Source organism: Calypte anna, chromosome 5A, assembly GCF_003957555.1.
Source record: "Calypte anna isolate BGI_N300 chromosome 5A, bCalAnn1_v1.p, whole genome shotgun sequence".
Classification (NCBI taxonomy): domain Eukaryota; kingdom Metazoa; phylum Chordata; class Aves; order Apodiformes; family Trochilidae; genus Calypte; species Calypte anna.
In genome coordinates this window covers 34533744-34554237 of record NC_044251.1, presented here as the reverse complement: position 1 = coordinate 34554237, position 20494 = coordinate 34533744, and the positions used below count along the sequence as shown (strand labels likewise).

The 20494-nt window shown below is 42.9% G+C and overlaps 1 protein-coding gene across 1 annotated transcript; it reads left to right on the top strand.

Moving 5' to 3' along the window:
* The first annotated feature begins 1600 nt into the window (after window positions 1-1600).
* On the top strand, window positions 1601-20017 carry TMEM179 (transmembrane protein 179). Its single transcript, XM_008500000.2, has 4 exons — window positions 1601-2028; window positions 6073-6210; window positions 7750-7828; window positions 11087-20017. The coding sequence occupies exons 1-4, from the start codon at window positions 1727-1729 to the stop codon at window positions 11264-11266; spliced, it is 699 nt and encodes a 232-aa protein (XP_008498222.1). The 5' UTR covers window positions 1601-1726; the 3' UTR covers window positions 11267-20017.
* The last annotated feature ends 477 nt before the right edge of the window (window positions 20018-20494 follow it).

Here is a 20494-nt window from a genome sequence, read left to right as displayed (position 1 = left end):
TTCTATTAGGAGGGCACGTCTATCCCCATAGGGTCAGGTCAGTGCTCTATAACTCATCTTACAAAATTGAAATACAATTTTTGATGATCAGAGTTGGTTAAGGATCAGAAAAATGGCCTGACACCTTTTGTATATACTGACAACAGCTTTTATTCAAGAAACAGGATCTGCACAAAAAATATTTTTCCTGTATGGCTAGAGCAAGGTCATGTACATTGCAAATGGTTTACAATAAGGATGAACAAATGTCTTTGAGAATCTTCCCACCTCCTGCCTCAAGATTGTATCTGTAATGTATCTTTTAACATAGAAAAAGTTTTTATTCCCCAATGGAAGCATAAGCTGAAATCCGATGTGTGGTATATTGGGGGTCTCAATCCCCCATCTGCTTCTCTAAGCACTGCCTAGGACGTGACACAGTGCTTAAAATGGGTGGAAACAACCCTGGAATTAGGAATTGATCTGGGACCTGCAATTGATCTCAGGCTGGACATGGCCAGGAAATTTGATTAGGAAATTAATTTGATTAGGAAATTACTTTGCCTGAAACTGGAGAGGAATTAAGGTGTTTTGTGTTGGAAAGGGGATTCATGTTTACTTGGAAAAATGAAATTGGGATTCAGGGGAAACTAAATTAGAGGCAGTTTATTTTAGATTTCTGCTCCAAGGGGGAACTAAACACAAGTTACATTCCTCTGTCTGTTGCCTTTTGCTTTATTGTATCCTGGACATTCACTTTTGGGCCCTACAGCTGAAGGGATGCTTTGATGTCAAGAATGGTGTGGGGCAGGGGCTGGTCTCTGCACAGTGCTGAACAGGGTGGATGCTCACTCCAGAGAACTGAGTGAGCAGTGACTTTCCCTGCCATGCACATGCTATTGCTGTGTGTGTCCATTCTAAGCTAAGTGTCCTGATGGACCTCATGGGTATTTTCTGTCACCTCTGCTCCACCTGGCGGCCAGGGGACAATGCAGGTGATCCCAACCCTGGGCAGCCCCTAACTGGCACCAAGACTCAAAAGTTATTCCACTTCTGGTGAGCCCTTGCTGCCTCTTGTAAAGCCTTTTTAGGGGCGGGGCAGGGGTTAGTGGGGTGGAGGAAGGTGGAGAGATGACCAGGTGGAACAAACCACTCAGTCTGCAGGTCCCTGGGGTGGCAGTGCACCCTGCCCTTTAATGCCACCGTCTGAGGTTGGTGGCTAGGTTTTAGGAACTGGGGCCAAAACTCGATGGGATCCAGCAGCCAGGATGAATAGGTTTGGGTTTTGTTTGCGGTGGAGGGGTGTGTGCCACTGCCATCATCACAGGTGGTATCAGTGTCCTATGTCATTAGGGGAATAACCCGTGATGGTACCCAGCCCTGCTGGGAGGGCACTGATTTAATCCCTTGAATGCCAGGGTGTACCAGCATCTAAATTTTCCCGATGAGGAAGGATTACCCATAGCAGCTCTTCCTTTCTCTGCTCCCCTCACAAGCCCTGAAAGCATCAGGGGGGGCAGCTCAAGCCACGGAGGAGGCAGCAGCTGTGTCGGGAGGAGGCATCGCTTCGCATCGCATTGTATTGCACTGCGCATCCTCCCTCCCCACCCCCTAGTGCTGCAGGCTTCCTCCCTCCATCCTCCCCCCACTCCTGCCTCGCATCCCTCCCTCCAGCATCCCTCCCTCCTGCATCCCCTCCTGCATCCCTCCCTCTCTCCCTCCCGTTGCTTGCGCAGAGCCCGCAGCCATGGCGCTCAGCAATTTCCTCTTCGCTCAGTGCATCTGCTACTTTCTGGCCTTCCTCTTCAGCTTCATCGTGGTGGTGCCTCTCTCTGAGAATGGCAACGATTTCCATGGCCGGTGCCTCCTCTTCACCGAGGGCATGTGGCTCAATGCCAACCTGACGGTGGAGAGGCAGCGCTTCACCGTGCAGGAGTGGGGGCCTGAGGCCGCTTGCCGCTTCAGCATCTTCACCGGGCTCCTCTCCCTGCTGCTGGCCACAGTGCAGGCCTGGAGGACCCTCTTCTTCCTCTGCAAAGGGCACGAGGAGTAAGTACCCCTGGGGAGGGTAGGGGCTGCCCATCCCTCCTGCAGGCTGGGGCAAGTGGGAGCAGCCTGGGGGGTTAAGCACTGGGCTTTGCACCATCCAGACCATTCTGCTTCCTAGAGGGGTTTGGGGTGAGGTGGTGTATCGCCTGCCTCTATCTGCACACACACCACACGCACCCCCACTGGTGTCCAGGGCCTTGTCTGGAGGATTCCTCCCTGCAGGGGTTTGGGTTGTGGGGCCAGGTTCACTGCTATGATCCTGTTATCCTTTGCAGTCTGGGAGAAGTGTCCCACCAGCCCAGCTGCAGTGGGCATGGAGGGTGCTGGGGGCCATGGGAAGATGCCAGAGCTGAGGCTCACAGGTGCCTTCTGACCATAGCCCACTACATGGCCCTGCAAAGGGGAGCCATCCCAGAACATACACTGGATGCCTGGAAAAACTTGAAACAAGGTGGTTGTGTGTGAAGGGGAGCAGAGGGAGCAGTTGGTCGTCCTCCTCTATCTTGCTTTTTCAATGGACATGGTGACTGCTGCAGGGAACAACTATTGCTTGGTTACAATAAGAGAACAGCACTGAGCACTCCCTGCAGCAGCTGCAGGGCTGCTCTGGCACCTGGTTACTGTGCTCAAACCAATGAACATCAGACACCAGCAGGAATGGTGAGAGGCTTGGTGGTCACGACAGCATCTCAATAGTGCTGTACCCTGTGCTTGGCTCCCCAGTGGCATCTTTTGCCACCTTGGGTAGAGCCCCTGGCACAAGCAACACAGCCTGTGGGTGCTATGGGGTGAGGGACCTCTAAGCACTCATCTGCACATGGGTGGGAAAGTAGGAGCACACACTGCTTTCTGACTAGACTAGGAAAGCCTTTTTCCCATGGTTTAGGGACCAGGCCAAGAGTAAATCACTCATGTCCAGGTCTATTTGGGTTGGAGATTTAATGGATCAGTGGCTATTACAAACATCTGGGCTTGTACAACCCTGTGATGTTGATAATAATCTGGGTAGCAGTGTTGTCTCTAGGTCTTTCTGGTCACTCTCAAGCTGCCTAATACAAAGCGTACTATAGCAAGCATAGATCAGAAACTCATTTCCATATTAAAATTGGCAAGATTGAAATATAACCAGGGACTTCTTAGCACATTTAAATTCAGTTCCCTCAGGTGATCAGATTCTGTCCTGATTTGGGTCAGGATAGAACTAATTTTCTGTCTAGTAATTTTCCTTTCAGGTAAGTCTTTTTTAAGTAACTGCACTTGCTGAAATTAACAGCAAGTTTCTCAGTCAGTTTCTGCTTCTAGGTCTGATAGCATTTGGTATAGAGGATTAGTTGAATTCAGATGCTCAGATTCAGTTTTGCAGTCCAGAACTAGTTAATTTTTGGGACAGACCAGCAGTAAAAACTTTGCAATTATGAATTGGATCAAGTATTCGATCTTCTTCCAAATGTGGCTATTGAGTTCAAAACTGTTAGGCAGGCTTCTGAAAATTGTCTTTAGGATCATTGATGCTGGGTCAGCTCTGGACTAAGTCTCTGGTAAGCCTGAGGAAGTCACTGTTAGCACCCTATGCATCCTAGCAAAGTGACCAGGCTTCATGTGCTATATCCTGGAATGATTGCTGTTAGATAGTTAGGACTGCTAAAAATCCTTCACAGGTCCTCAGCACCCATTGCCTCAGGGCAGATTGAGCTCAAGTTGCCTGCAGGGTTAAGAGAACCAAGTGCTGACTGCCTGCTGACTGCCTCTGGGCCTGGGACTATTCAGCCTACCTGCAACTCAGGTATTTCACTAGTAGGATTGCAAAATGACTTCTACTTTGAGCATAGACATTTATCATTACAGGGCATCCAGTCAGTCTGGAATGTATAGTCTGAAATTCTGATCAAAGCAGTAAAGTAGTTACAGAGCTAAATTAGCACAGTTGTCTGTCAAGATGCCCTGCCCTAAAGAACCTCCAGCAATGTTCTTGGTTACTACTTGCCTGATGCAAACCAAGTTCAACACTCAGCCCTGCTTCGTCAGTGGAAAGTCTAATTCTGGATCTTGGCACCTTTTCTATTCTGCAGAGTAAGGAGGAGGGTACAGTGAGGTGGGTGTTCGTCTCTTCTCCCAAATAACAAGTGACAGAACAAGAGGAAATGGCCTCAGGTTGTGCCAGGGGAAGTTTAGATTGGATATTAGGAAAAATTTCTTCACTGGTTTTCAGGCACTGAAACACGCTGCCCAGGGAAGTGGTGGAGTCACCATCCCTGGAGGTATTTAAAAGATCTGTAGGTGTGGTGGTTAGGGACCAAAGTGATTCTGTGAGTCTAAGCAGAGGGAGGATTAGAGATCCTTCACTGTCCATGATCCACTGAATGTTCCTGGGATTTGTTCCTTTTCTGTAGGTGTTACTAATTCCAGTGTCAACACTGTTTTTATTCAGTAGATGGCTCAAGTCTTTTCTGCCTCTCAGGCCAGCATACTGTGCTAAGGTGCACTCAGTGGATATGTCTTTATTGACACCTAGCATAAAATCTAGGCTAGGTGTGAAATCAGGGCAAGAACAGTGAACATGCAAAATGTTTGTGTGCTTGTGCCAGCTCCCTCTGCTCTGTGGGTGTCCCTGGCACTCTCCAGAGGTGAGCAGATCTGATACACAAAGTTCAGGGACACCTAGGGGTAAGAATAGGATTCATCTCAAGATTTATCTAGGAGTCAGGTGTCCTGGCATCCATATCCCACTATAGTCTGTAAGTAACTTCTGGAAGGTGTTTTTTTTCACTTCCTTTCTAACAGTATTGGGATGGGATGATTGTCACTTTGAGAGAGCCTGGACAGCCACTCTAAAGCCTCATCAACCCAGAAACAAACATCCGAACCCCATTAGTAATTGTTTCCTCATCTCATTTTAAAGAAGTCATATGTGGTCACGTATGTCTCACCACATATAACCTGTACAAATTAGGACTGACCAGCCCAGAACTTTCCCAAGATTCAGACACTGACTCAAAAAGCCCCTCAGCTTTTCATTTAATGAGTCACTAGGGAAAAGAAATGACTGTTTTGTCATTCTCTGGGGTGAGCAGATTCTTTCTATGCTCAGCATAATGAAAGTGGCACCAGTGGATAATTTGCCCTATTCATCTTTGCCACCTAACCTGAATATGATGACCTGCCTCCTGGACCTGCCCATCTTTCTCCACTCTACAGCAGATGCCCAGTTTTCAAATAATGAGACTTCCCAAATTCCACCTAGAGCAGTTTCAAGTAGTGAAGGACTTGGTCAGGTGAATGAGAAAAGTCTTTGAAAGATACTGAAGCGGGAGAGTTAAACAGTGAGGTTGGAAGATACATAGACAATTCCTTGGCCTTACAGGATCTCTGTAAGCATCCCACTCCCTATCACTCCACAGGACGTTCCTAGGGCTGCCCTTGCTTGGGCAGAATTAGTGGGGCTGAAGTAAACTGACATTCAGCTAGCAGGAATAAAATACTGATGCCAAAGCCAGAGAAGTCCCAGGAGAAGCTGGCCTGCTCTGTAATTTGCCCATAAAACTGAGATTTGTGTCCTATGATGACAGAACTTTGTGTTACATTGTTTAAAATGATTATACTTATCAGTGCTGTGTTGCTTTATTTTTAGTTTCCCTCTCCTAGACAATTTTTGTCCCAATTATCACTTTAGTCATGAAATAATTTTAGCTCCAGTTACTATATAATTTGAGCTAATGACATTTATTTTAACAATGGTGGTTTTCATCATTACAGCTAATGAAAGCCATGCTGTGTATGAACAATCACCACCACTTAGTATTTATGATTTAAAACCTCGTCCTCTTATGATGAAAAAAAAGCAATAGCAAAAGGCCTTTCCAATGAAGATAATTTGACTCAAAATCATAACCCATAGTTTTTCACTGTATTAGGTGTTGTTAATTAAAGCACATGTGTTGCAAATGGAAACTGATACCTTTGTGCCCAGTGTATGCTGCTTAGAGAGATTGCTGATGTTGTGTTTCAGCTGTTTATTAGTTACATTTTTCTTCCTTTTTATTGCAGCTCTTTCTTTTATGCCTTCCTGAATCTGCTGATCAGCTCCTTTGTGGTGTTTATCACATTTATTGCTAGCACTATAGTGAGTGTAGGATTTAACATGTGGTGTGATGCAATTACCGAAAAAGGAAGCATGCCAAACAGGTTAGTATTAAAGAAAACATTTTTTATTTCTTCACTTTTTTTTCCCCATTTATGCACAAAGGAATGGTGGTATTACAGATTTACATATTACACGCAAGGTGAGCATGGGGGGTAAGGTGTCTGTAATGTGAAGATCCAGAATTTTTAATCTTAAACAAAAAAAGCAAATGAAACTTTTTTTCCCATTTAGTTCCTCACAGATAACAGTATGGTTTTCATGGCATTTCCTGGTCTCTTAAAAAGAGTCATGGTGACATGCAAAAGAAATCCATTAGTTTAAAAAGTTTCATTTCCACCTGATTGCTAGAGTTGGAAATGCATGAAGAATGGGGGGAGTGTGGTCTTGTGATCAGGGGACTGGGAGTCAGGGCTCGTGGATTGCTGTCCTGGATGTGCCACTGTCCCACTGTGTGACAGTGGGAAAGTCACTCATCCTGCCTGTGCTACAATGCACCATCATCCTAAAACTGGTATAAAGATCCTGGCCTCATAGCGATGCCATGGATGTCCTGAGAGCTGAAGAGTGGAAAGAACTTTGTAAAGGGCTAAGCACAGATGGTTGATACCTTTGTAGAGTGCTCAGAATGTGCATCTCCTAAAAGGGTCTACAATGTCCCATGCTACTTATGCTCCTTATGGGAAACGTGATAAATTCAGGTAAGTTTTTTCCTATTAAACATACAATGATGAAGAAAGAGGAAAAGGTGACATTCTATGTCATATGATATTGAATGAAGGTACTATTTAAAGCATACATTTATGTTGCACGCTGTCATATGTTGTAAAACACCATAGTGAATGTTCTGTTTAGGGCTGCAAGGATTAATCGAATTATTCGAATATTCGGTTAAAAGTTCTATTACAAAACCCACCTAATCGAATATTCGGATAAGAACCCAAGATGACCGACAGCACTGAAAAGGAGAGAGAAGAGGCTGCAGAAATCAAGCAAGAGATAGAAAGACAACCTCAAAATCCTGGGATTTTTTTCACAACAGTAAAAGTCCAAGTTATGTGTAAAATCTGTAGGCAGCCTCTGTCTTGCCATCAGTCTCATCTCCTTGCTGGAGCATCCGAAACAAAAACACCCACACAATCCCTTCATCTGAGGCTTTTCCTGGTGAAGTCAAAAGGTAACGGAGGCTCATTGAGGGGTGAAGTAACCAACTTGGGGTGATGCCAGATGTGTATATGTGGGAGGCTCGGGGGTAGTGGGAGAAGAGGGTTTTAAGTATGCTGGTTTTATAATAGCTATTACAGTTCTACTACTTCCATGGAAGATTGGTGTAGTCACTGACATAATTCTACATTGTTTTTTATTTTTAAAAGAAAGTAATTACATGCCTCTTTTAGCCTAGATTTAGAAAAGATTGTCAAGCAACCTGGTTACTGCAATAACTTAAATATGTTTTGATAGAACATGGTGTTATGGCTGTCTGAAACACATTTAAGATGTTGCTTCATTTTATGTTTGGTTTGCCTGTTTGAAATCTGTGAAACAATTTTCTTTTTTCCTCTCCAAATGCCTTCATTGGGTAGCTGTGAAGAGTTACAGGATATAGATCTTGAGCTGAATGTAGAAAATTCTGCTTTCTACGACCAGTTTGCTATTGCACAGGTATGTTGGACTTGCTCATGGTCTTTTTCCAGCTCATTTACCACTTACTCCTTGATCTGGAATTGCTGTAGCTGAACTACCATCCTCTGAAATCAATGAGTATGTTTCCACTGACTTCAGCAAGTGCTGGGTCAGGATGATAGTGATGGACACATATGGACTTTAAATTCCAGATTGACAGTTTTGAATGTAGACTTGTCAAAACCTGATTCTGCCACTGATCTTGCTACTCGTGGTGTGAAATTCACTGTTGCTCCAAATGATGAGCTCTGCAAATGTTGCAATACTCTTGTGTCCTGGAGCAATTTCTTGCTATTCAGAATAACACCTGACCTGCACCAGATCATGGGGATATTTGCTTTGCCTTCCATGAGTTTGTCTGAGACAGCCTGAGCCCATATAAATATCAGAGTACTGAAAAGAATTAAAGATTACTGTCATCAAGATGGGGCTGTTTTCTGATGAACCTTTGAGAATTAGACCTTTAAGTCTGTCAGACATTTCTATTGAGTATGCTAGCTCTGTGACAACACTCAAAGTCAGTGAACAGTGGGACTTGGATATGAGCACAAAGCAGTTCTGTGAGGAGGATAGCCCTGTGCGTGCATGGTCATACCCATACACATTCTTCTTATGTTGTCCTGAGTGGGAAGAGGCATTAGTTTGCCTGGGACACTCCTTGAAGATAGCCATGCCTCTTGGACACAAGCTGGCTTTGTGGTTTTGTTGCCAGCACTGACACCTCAACACCTAGCTCAGGCATGCCTAAAAGTGACTCCTTTGTATCATTCTAGCCTGAGGCTAGGCTGTATTTCAAAGCAGAATTTGCCATTAACTCCTAATATGACTCCTAATCTCCTAGTGATTGTAGTGGAACAAAGCAATCAGACGCCTCTGATTACCGAGAAGTGGGTGTGAGCCAGTATCAAATCCACCTGTGCCCAATCAGGGCAGGCCCCCTATTGAGCATGTGCAAGACCAGGGGGCCAATAAAAGGTGAAACTCACAGCCACAGACTAGCTCACTCTCAAGCACTATATTACCTTTATTGCGCCACTAGCGCTCATCACCTCCAAGGGGAGGCTCTCGTGGTGCAGCTGGTTAAGACCCGGTACTGCAGTGCTGAAGGCCCCGGGTTCGAGACTCCACAGAGAGCCTCACCTTGGAGGCGATGAGCGCTAGTGGCGCAATAAAGGTAATACAGTGCTTGAGAGTGAGCTAGTCTGTGGCTGTGAGTTTCACCTTTTATTGGCCCCCTGGTCTTGCACATGCTCAATAGGGGGCCTGCCCTGATTGGGCACAGGTGGATTTGATACCAGCTCACACCCACTTCTCGGTAATCAGAGGCGTCTGATTGCTTTGTTCCACTACAAGTGATTATCTGTCTACAGCTTTGAGTTCATGGGACCAAAACATCCATGTCCAGCCCGTGATCTCAGGATGGGCAGTCTGTAATCTATATGCAGAAGGTGTTTCTCCAACAGGAAACCAGGACAAAAAAGTCAAGGTGCATGTACATAGCATTTCAGTTGAAGGAGAGTTTACCTATCATAGCACAGAAGGACAAGCTAAGCCATCACATGTAGGTCCCCACACTGATCCACATCCTTCCAGATGTTCCTGGGTAGAGCTGGCCTGCAAGGTGCAGGCTGAAAGCTCTGCAGATATGTATGAGGAACCTGGGAGCATAACAACTCCAAGAAAATTCTGGCTTCAAAAGCTGAATCTGGTATGCCAAAGTGAATCCTGGTTATGACTTTTTGAAGAAAGTACCAAATGGGGAACAAAATATTGCATCATTGTCTTCTAATACCTGGGGTGTGGTTAGCAGAGATGGATGAAGGCATGGGAATGAGTTTGCCTAAAATTTCCTTCTGAGTGCAGTAATTTCCCCCAGTAGGTTTCACTTAGAAGCAGTGGTCTGAATGGACAATTTAAGAATCATAAATATGGGCTCTGGATAAAATCTGGAAGGGAAGAAGAGGAAGCTTAATTAAACCTTGGATAACTGGCATATGAATGCGCGTGTGTGCAAACAGAGTCTCTGTCCACTTTCCTCCATTCAGATGCTTCCAACATATCAGAATGACTCCACAAAGTTCACTGAATTTGGCTAAATCTATGTAGATTCTTTCATATAAAATAAGCTGACAAGACCACAGCAGTAGCAGGTATCACAATGCCTTTAAGATAATATTTTATTAATGAAGTGGTGCTTTAAAAATGAATGCAACAACTTCCAGGGTTTTTTTAAGTATAGTCATATAGAGCCAAAATAATAGCTCTCATTTCCAAGATTTGTAGAGTAATTCAAAATATTCTTCACTGCCTAACTGAGATAATTGTGACTATGGGCAGAAGTACTTAAGAGAATTTCCAAAGTGCGTAAGATATATAGGAACATAAACTCCCTTTTAAAAATAGTTGTCCTTGCTTATCTAAATTGGCTATTAGAGTAAACAGCTGTATTACCATCTGGAAGTGTCTAAATGTTGTATTTTTAAAATTAAAAATGTAGTATGTCAAAACTGAAATACAGGGATTCAATTAATGTTTCTTTGCTAAAGGCATGATAAAATTAAAGTGGAATTTCTGCCAGAAAGCCTTACTACAAATGAGCTTCCTCTGAGACAGAGAAACCAATATCCAAGTACCTGTGTGATTCAAAGTGTAATTATTTCTTTGGAGTTAAGCAGGAGGCTAACAAATTAGAGATGGAACCTACTGCAGATCTGAGGCTTTAAACCCAGTTGTGTTTTGTCTTGCTGTCTGAGTTCATGATAATGTGAGCCAGTTATCCCAGAGTGTAAGAGTTCTGTTGGTAAGATTTCCTCAACAATATTTGAAATAGAATACCTTAAAATTTATACTTCTCTAGGGGTAACAGGAAGCCCAAAGGACTTGTCAGGAAAGTTTTGGGAAGTGGCTTAAAACATATTGCTGTTCTGAAGTAACAAGAGTGAAATTCTGGGACAGCCAGAATGTTAGATATGGGAAGTTCAATGCATGCACCTGGATTATACACATTTCTTTTTTTATTACTGTACTATAATGCATTTTTGCTTCATTTTTTTCTAGCACATAAATAGGAATAACTTGACAGTTGAGGGACAGTGGGGCCAGGACTTCACTGGGTGTGCCTTGGTATGACTTCATGGGTTTCAGTCCAGTTGAGATTTTGAGCCTCACCTGGAGAGCTGCCTTTATTTTTACAATACATACTGATCTGATCTCTTTATAATTTCTTTTCTTCTCTAGTTTGGTCTCTGGGCTGCCTGGCTGACTTGGCTGGGAATTACCATTCTGGCTTTCCTGAAGGTTTACCACAACTACAGACAGGAGGACCTGCTAGATAGTCTCATCCATGAGAAGGAGCTGTTGCTAGGAAGATCCTCTTCACGAACCTCTTTGCAAGATGAGAAAAGTGGCATGATCTAAAGTGTAAGCAAATTTTCAGGGCAGGATCTAGATTTTATTATTGAGTAGTGTGACCTGAAGTTGAGTCAGGGTAGTGAATGTGTGAGATCTTTTATTTCCTGAAAGGAGTTGTACTTGTGAATCACCCACATCCTCCATGAGAAACTGTTGGCAGAAATACTTTAAGATGCAGAGAATGAATGGCCCCATGTGCCATTTGCACAGCAAACTTTCTGTCCTGTGCAGGCACAACCTGTAACCTGCTCTTGCTAGCAGAGCTCCTACATGCCATCACTGCCTTTTAGAAAAAGGGGTCAATTTTCTGAACTGTGCTAGCAAGACCAGACTACAGTCTTGGCTATTTCTTCAAACACTTCTGCAACAACAGTTGTAAGTGGGGCTTTGTCCAGTCCCTCTTTGCTCCCTCTTCTCCCTTTTGCCAGTAAAGCTGTCCCTATTCTCACTTTATTCTGGGTAATTCCAGTTCTGGTCCTTGTACAGATTCTTGCTGTATTTGCTTTTGCTATGTGTGGGCACAGTGCTGATCAACCTGCTGCTCCTGCTCTGGTTTTGACTTCATCTAGAACATAGGGACCTGTGGTGCAGACTTAATGTTGTTAAATATCAACATTCTGCAGTCTTAATGAATTTCATGGAACTGCTATACTATTACAGTACCTGTCAAAAACTGAGTATCATTTGGAAAGATGGTGGAAAACTTTTGCGGTTTTGTTTCCTCTTAGATTTTGGCATGACCAGTATTTATTATGACTCCTGAAGTGTAGTGTAGCTAGCAATTGCTGATGCTTGCATACCAAGAAATTAGGCTGAATAGATAGTGTTACTGCTTATGCATTTATAAGTGTAACTTGGTTCCTAATATTGTATACTATTCAGTTATGAGTATCAGAATTTACTTGTGATCTTCCATTCATATAGAGTATGCAAAATTACTGTAAACATTTGCATTGTAGGTTTCTCTGTATATCTGTGAACACATCAAGGAGCTTGAACAACTGGGTTATTTTATAGGTGGTTCAGTGTTGAATGGGTCTATTCTACCCACTCACAGACAGGAGTTCCAGGGCTGATGAATTTTGCTGTGGAAAAGGAGAAGAACAGATATTTTAAGAAAGCTTACGAGTGACTTTGTTGTTGTGTTCAGTTTTGCTTGGCCAGTGCTTCAGCAAATTAGGTGGATGGTAGAGATGAGGAGTAGATCCAACAGTTAAGGAGAGTCACTCCTTAATGAGTGTAGTGATTTGCAGTGCATAGAAGTAAAGTTGTACTACAATTGGGCAGCTATCCCTGAGTATACATTACACAGAAGACCCTGACTTAGCAGAAACCCTAAGCAAGCATTAAAGTCCAGTTTTTTTGGGTTTTTTGGGGAGGAAGCTGGTTTTGGAACTGAGATTCAAATTATTGCAACATGAGTGCAAACCATATATATCTATGTTGCTTGGAAAATAGGGAGACTGGGGAAAGAAGACAGCTGGCTTCTCCATCAGAGCTGGAGCCTGGGGCTAGCCCAGCTGTGCAGATTTACTGTTTTCTTTGGGAAACTATCTTGTTCTTGAAGTACCTGCTTAAGCAGAAAGAGAATTTGAAGTCATAGCAAATCCCTAAATTTGTAAGCATTTAGGGCATAAAAACTTAAAAACTAATATTACATTTAACATCTAAAATATTTTAATAGATTTAGAAAAAAAAAACCCCAAACCTTCCATGGGCTTTAAACTGTGATCTAGTCCTGTGAATATCACTTATAGACCCAGGTGGCCACAGATGCCTTTAGAGAGGTCCTGCTTTTGAGCATGATTTTTGTCCACAAGGGAATGCAATTCTTTTGAAAGTTTACAGCAGTGCTTTTCTGTAGTTGTGAGGTGACATCAGGAGAGGAGTTCTTGAAGAGGGAATCAGAGATCAGGTTAGTTAATACCAATTTCAAATTCAGATATCAGGACTGTTGGAGTGCCTTTTTCTGTTTATTTGGTCTTGAAAGAAATACACTCTTGCAGGTCCCTAAGCCCTTGCCTGGGGATGACCTTCCCCTTCATAGCCTGAAGAAAGTCTTGATCCTGAAAGTCAGCCTGCTGCTTATGTTTCCCCAGTTGTTTATCTAACTTGGAAAGACACTACTTCTCCTTCCAGTTTTACTGTGAATTTTATATTCAGCAGTGATCTCTCTTCCTACAAATTACTTCAGTGCATGCCTTACAACTCAAGTGGAGCCATGCTGCTGCTTTGTATAATACATTTTATATATGTGCCAAATCAGGCATAGGCTAAAGTAACATGTGGGATGGGACCACCATTCCTGTTCTTGCCTGGGGGTTTGAAGAACCAGGAAGCAGAAGATACCAAGTGTCTCCTCCTCATCCTTACTCTGAGGTACTAGGGCTCAAGTTCTGGTTCTGAGGAGGAAGAAGATGCTGCTCATCAATGAGGTTGTCTGGAACTGATACTCTCTTCTACCTCTCTTTTCTCCTGTCTCAGGGTCTTCCTCTTTTCTCCTTCCATGAGAAGCAGCAAATACTGGTCCTGTAGCATCTTCATTAGCAGTTGTAACCCTGACACTACTTCCCTGACACTATCAACATTATTCTGAAGCTAAATAGAAAAAAAGTGGGTTCTTTAAAGCACTGAGGGTAGCCAGATCAGTCAGTAAGAATAAAATACTTCAGCCTTTGAAAAGTCCAGCATAAACACAAGTACATATATAGACTCACCTGTTAACTTTTGCTTCAAAGCTCAGCCTCTCTAATTTGTTCATCTGGGTTAATTCCTTTAACCCCAGTTGTATTTCAGTGCCCATGATTACAAGCATCTTGGCTGTTGGAGCTGGTGTGTAAATTTCAAGAAGCTGAGGCTCTTCTCTGTGTCCCACAAGCATCTTGGCTTCTTCTCCCCTGCTATCCTCACTTGATCAGGTGGGGTGAGGCTGGCACCCAGCTTGCAAGCATCAGTGATGTTTAAAAGCAGAGATAGTTTTGCAAGAAGCCCTTGGGCCTATTAGAAAGCAGAGCTCACAGTGAGGTCTCTGGCTGACTTGAGGAGAGGAAGGGTATTTATCATGCAGTGCTCAGCTAAAGGACACATCTGGGCTTTTTGATTTCGTTCAGCTTTCTCCATTCAACCTCTGCTCCTACAGCTTGGTCACTCAGGCTAACACGATGCTTCCAGGCTGAAACTATGTTAGATTAGCAGGATCACAGAATCACAGAATCATCGGGGTTGGAAAGGACCTCTGAGATCATCAAGTCCAACCGTTAATCCACTACCACTGTGGTTACCAGACCATGGCACTGAGTGCCACATCCAGTCTCTTTTTAAATATCTCCAGGGATGGAGAATCCACTACTTCCCTGGGCAGCCCATTCCAATGTCTGATCACCCTCTCTATAAAGAAATGCTTTCTAATATCCAACCTAAACCTCCCCTGGCACAACTTGAGACCGTGCCCTCTTGTCTTGCTGATAGTTGCCTGGGAAAAGAGACCAACCCCCACCTGGCTCCAACCTCCTTTCAGGGAGTTGTAGAGAGTGATGAGGTCTCCCCTGAGCCTCCTCTTCTCCAGACTGAACACCCCCCAGCTCCCTCAGCCCTTCCTCACAGGACTTGTGCTGGAGTCCCTTCACAGCCTTGTTGCTCAGTATTATTTATACACACACACATCCATACCTATGCTGTCTCTCACCCTAATCTCTCTTTTATGTGTTTCTAACCTGCTTTTTGTCATTCATTGCCAGCCAGCAGAGTGTGGCAGCAGTAGGAGTGTCTCTGAGTCAAACGTTGTGTTTCTGCAGTATTTCAATGCCTTCTTTGATTTGCCATCTCCAAGATGCAACTATACCCTAGCAAGAGGTGTTTTCAAAGAATTAGGACCCTGTATTATTTATACTTGTATTGTTCACTGTCACATGGTGGAAGAGGAAGACTTTGTGGCATTTGCCCATTCAGCCCCTCCTGCTGTTGCCCATTGAAGCTGTGAGCCATTCTGGTGCAGAATGTTTAGTCAGTTGTTTAGTCACTGTATTCCCTGTGATGCTAAAACCACAGTCAAAAAGTCTTTGCTTTGACCTGAGAACTGCTAGCAATGCAGGCAGAGCCTTACTTGGTTGAATGCAACTGGATACTGCTTTCCAAGGCACTGGGGATTTGCCACACAATTGTTATTTTATATAAAATGTAATCCCCATGTCCTGGCTACCATTTTCAGTTATTTTCCTTGCCAATTCTCTGCCACCAGTCCACAATGGCTTAGAAAAAATCTGATCTAACAAGTGTCATCTGAGCTTTTACATCAATCCTGTTTGGTATTATTTTTATAACAGAGAAACAATTGAAGCCATTTTTTTGGAACAGAATTTCCTCATGAGGGCGTAAGTGCTCACAACTTCTTACCCCACTAATATGTCAGCCATCTTTCAGTTGTGAACTCTCAAGAGGAATTGCAAAAATAAGAGCATGATGATTTACTTTAAAAACTGCAGGACACATGTGGCGATGTTTCTATGGTTCCTTAGAGAAGTGGTTGCTATATTAACCAGTGATGGATGCCTGAGTACACAGACCTTGTCACAAAAGCATTCAGTGTATGTGTGTATGCACAATGTACACAGATAGATGCCAGAAAAGGTTCCACTGCTCTTCTGTGGTATGGATATAGGCTCTATTGAAAGGCAGTTTATGCTGGAGTAGTTGTTAGGTTGCCTTAACTTTCTGTGCTGCTTTTTCTTACTTAGCATTAGTACCTGTGAAATGCTGTGTAGGTTAGCCCTTAGGTTGACAGGTGGACACCATCTCCTGAGAAATGGGGGACTTGCTGAGGCAGGAGTCTTTGCTGGCTGAGCTGGGTGCAGGACAGGGAGTCCACTTGCTAGGAAAGTGTGAGCCACAGGACATTGCACAGGCTTTATGCTGGAAACAAGGTTTCTGTACAACCTCAAATCACACATTGATCCATGTGAGGGGTCTCAGAAAATGCAGTATCAAATGTGCAAATTCAAAAAGGATGCCACCTGTAAAATGTTCAGTGGAAACCTGGTGTTTGGCCTAATGTAGATCATCTCCCTTCTCCAAAGCCTCACATAAAGCATTTTGTGTATAAAATCACTTGTACTATTTAAATGATAAATTTAACAGAAATCGAGACAGCCATTCCTACTGGTAAAACTTAACAGGATTTTGTAACAACGATCTAGATCTTGACAAAACTTTTGTCTTTTCTTCTAAATCAGTGACTTGGGTGTGAACATCCTAGTACTAATGGGAATCCATTGTCTGTATCCAGATCCTAAATTTGTGTCTCAGACTATTTCCTATGCTGATGGAAATAGTCCATTTTTCTCTCATTGGAATGTTTGCTTTGGAGACCATGAATGTCCTTTCCTTATGCTTAGGCAATCTGGGAAGAGAGGCAGGTTTTGCCTGGCTGGTTGCCACACCTGCCTGTGGTGAGAAAACACTCATATAGGTTCATGAGCAGTGAAATAGCTTTAGAATTATTTCTGTTTCAAGAAAACATGCCTTGAAAGGCATGTTTCTATTTTTGTCCTACCTAAGAAATAGGAAATTTGATCTGAGCTGTATTTTAGTATGTACAAATAGACACATAAGACATTTTAAAAGTTTTGAAGTGACAAAATTCCACTCAATTATTTATGAATCTAACAACTGCACAGAAGACAGCACTTATTATCACATAAAAGGGAAAAAAACCAACAGCACTCTGTCAGAAAACATTTGTTTCTGAGAGTTTAGACAGCAACTTACTTAATATATAGCAAGTAGTGCTTATTTCAGTACAGAGATGTAATTGATAGTATCTTTCCATTCTGTTGCTGGAAATAGTATTTACATAGCAACGCTTTCTCTTTAGTTTCATTTGTCCATGCCAAAGAATGCAGTTGAACATGAATGTATTCACCTGAGTGCTTAAACTTTTCTACCTCTCATAGCTGCAGCAACTGTTATTGCACACAGTAGTCAAGAGAACTGAATCCATGTGAGAGTCCAAATCCTATTTTCATATATGGCTTAAAGATTTAGCATTTAATTCTTATTAGCTTCCTGTCAGATTCTTATTCCTGAAAAATGGGCATAGGCACCCAAGAAGGGCTGTGTGAATACCCCTTGTGCTTAGTCAAATACTGATTTTATTTTGTGTTTTTGTTCTTGTTTTTTTCCCAAATTTTTTTTTTTTTCCTCACCAAAACCAAAAGCCACCAATTGTGATTTGTTAGGCATGGAAGTTTATATATTATCTGAAAAGCTGCACTTCACAGAGGTGGCAAAGAGCAGTGAGCTATTGTCAAAATGTCTGTAATGGGCCTTCCCCAGCCCTCTCCACAGACAGGTTACCAAGAAACACACATTTAATCTCCCACTCTGCCTCATGAAACACCAACCTCCATCTGTATAACAAATGCTGCCACCATGGTGTTATCCTGGATCCCTTTCAAATCTTCTTTTTGGGGTCTTTCTACTTGGCTTGAAACTCCCAAGTAGTGATGCTTTACTCTTGTGGTTCTGGTGTTTATCAAGAAGATAAAGTACTGGGCAGCAAGAACTGCTCACTGAAATAGCTTGAATTATTTGTATATGGTGGAAACCAAATCTGAGATATTTTTGTTCACCTCTCTCCACTTGACTATGTTGTAAAGCAAGGGCTGACACAACCTGCAGGAGATAGGTATGAAAATTCATTGTTAGTATTATATGTTATTTATTATTATCTTGGTTGATCTCTCACATGAGTGAGTAAACAGTCCTGTGACAAAACTACTTTATTTCCTCCTTACTTTCCCCGTGTTCCCCCCTCATCTCCAAATTTGGGCAAATTTGACTCTAGTTTGTATACAGGTTCTAAAGTGTATTTATGAATGTGAGAAAAACTGGAGCTCCTATGGCAAACTACCTTTGGTTAAAACATAAGAAAAAATGTTGCATATTTTCCCTGTTCTCACTTGGGCTCCCTGAGGTATGACACCAAACCCTTCCATTTACAGAAACCAGGCTTGACTCAGGTGCCACATTGCTCTAAGAGGTTCCCAAGGTTGGTGCCAGCAGTAGTCTGAGGAACCTGGTGGAATTAAATGAGTGCTGTGTTAAGCCATAGATTTTAATGCAGGGAAGTGTTTGAAAATAATATGTCACGTTACCCCATGTAACAGAGTCCAGACCTCTTCCCCCACCCACTCCTGCAGCAGAGGGAATTATTATTTGCTGCTAGCACTGTGAAGCCCAGCACCTTGTGTCTGAAACAGAGCGCATCTTCTTGCAACACACTGGATTTTTATTACATCAGTTAACCCTTTCCACTTTTTAAGCTTCTGCAAGAATTTTAACCATTATTGTTTAGACAGTATTCAACCTTTGGCTTCATAAGCTGCTAAAGCTTTCCATATTAAACCTCAGGTTTTAGAATTTTAAAGCACTCCTTTTGCTAAATGTTGAACAGCACCCTCCCAAGGGGAGGACCACTGCAATGACATCCACAGCCAGTGCAGACAGAGGGCATCAGAGCAGTTCTGGTCAAATACTCTCTGAATGACACTAATGCTCTTTTTCAGCCCAAGTGACATAATTGAGACACCGATATATTGTTATCTGAAGTACACTGCTGAGAGGGTTTTGAATGTTTATGAGAAAAACAAAGCAACAAACAAAACCCCAACAGTTACACTTATATCTCCGTCCCCTAGACCCTTTCATCTCCAAAAAACATTGCTGCATGAAGAGGGTTGTACTGACATCAAGCTGATCAGGTCTTATATCTCTCATCTCTTCCTAGAAGGGACAAGGACTGCTGAGGGGTACCGGAGATTGCCATAAGCCAGGAGAGAAATAAATAGTGAGGAGAACTGTTAGTGAATTCCCTATGAGGCATTTCAGCTTTCATGCTGTGATGTGAGGAATCCAGAGTGGCAGTGCCTGCACTGGCAGCTCCAACACTAATTTTAGCCTTTGCTTGGCCCACTTAGTCCCAGACTGCTCATGTGGCTTCCCAGACAGCAGAGCATCTCCTTGAAGTGTATGTTTGCCTAAGATCAGCTCCTGGAGAGAACCATCTGTGTCAGCTGTGTGCAGCTAGTGTAAAGGTGTTGGCATTGCTGCCAGATTTTCAGGGGGTGCTTTGGAAACCTCTTTTTTCCACATTGGCAGATCCAGCAGCACTACAACTGATTAACTGCTGGGTTACACTGCTAAAAGGTCCCCACATCCTGTGTATTGGGGAAAAATTGGAACACTTTTTCATAATTGTTTTCTCTGTTGAAAGCAGTAGAGGGGGAGAACTTTTGCTGGTGTTTATAGGTGAGCTTTTTGAGCCATGCTGGAGCCAGGCCAGTCCACACATGCAGAGAGTACAGCCTAGTTTGTGTTGAATATTATCTCTCATTATTTCTATGAGCTTTTGCAGCATAATGACTGCTGACTTGGAGCTTTAATTGCATGCATTTGACAGAAACAAAACTGGAGTGAAGTTTATTACTGTTTTGATACAGTCTCAAAAGGGAAGCTTTTTACTAGCATTTTAATATAGCCCTTTGTAAATACCCAGTAAATGAAAATTTTGAGTCCAGTCCTTCTGCTAATGGAGTCACTGACAAAGGTTCCTTTGGCTTTAGCAGGATCCAGACTGGGTTCAGCATAAGTGATACACTCAGTGTTACTGATAATGAGTTACTGTGTTTTATATATTGATGCTTTTTGCTGGACAGTGCATTGGCTTTTTATGATTTGGTGATATATATAAATAAATTATCTGAAAAGTCAAGATTTCCGTGCCTGTTTTTTGAAGGTGAATTTTAATTGTTGCAATGTAAGATAAAAAGCAGTTCTCAAAGTCAGTGGTAGCCCTTCAGTTTGTGTACTCATTCCCCAACACCTCCACAACACAGCTTGGTCAAGGATATTGCCAACCATCCTAAGCTGCCTGAGCCTTTTTGATACCATCTTCCAGCAGTGAACCCTGGTGCTATAGTAGGCAAGGAGAGGATGCTCCCATGTAGCTTGCAGCTGAAAGGCAGCTTGTTACCAAGGGCAGAAGAGGATCACAGGCTGCATGGGAAGATCATTTTCTAAATGCCAGCTGGTTAATTTTCTTCTTGTGTCATCATCCTCTTCAGGGGTGGGCCTAAAGGTTCCCAACACCTATCCTGAAATGAGAAATTAATAAGAAGCAAGTCCATGCTATTATCCTAGAGGTTCCTGATTTATTTCTCAAGGGCAGCTGTTAATACC

Excerpts from the sequence above, each read along its gene's own strand:
- TMEM179 (XM_008500000.2), top strand. The coding sequence starts at position 1,727 with ATGGCGCTCAGCAATTTCCTCTTCGCTCAGTGCATCTGCTACTTTCTG. Across the intron at positions 6,211-7,749 it reads AAAGGAAGCATGCCAAACAG|CTGTGAAGAGTTACAGGATA; the intron begins GTTAGTATTAAA and ends TTCATTGGGTAG. Across the intron at positions 7,829-11,086 it reads ACCAGTTTGCTATTGCACAG|TTTGGTCTCTGGGCTGCCTG; the intron begins GTATGTTGGACT and ends TTTCTTCTCTAG.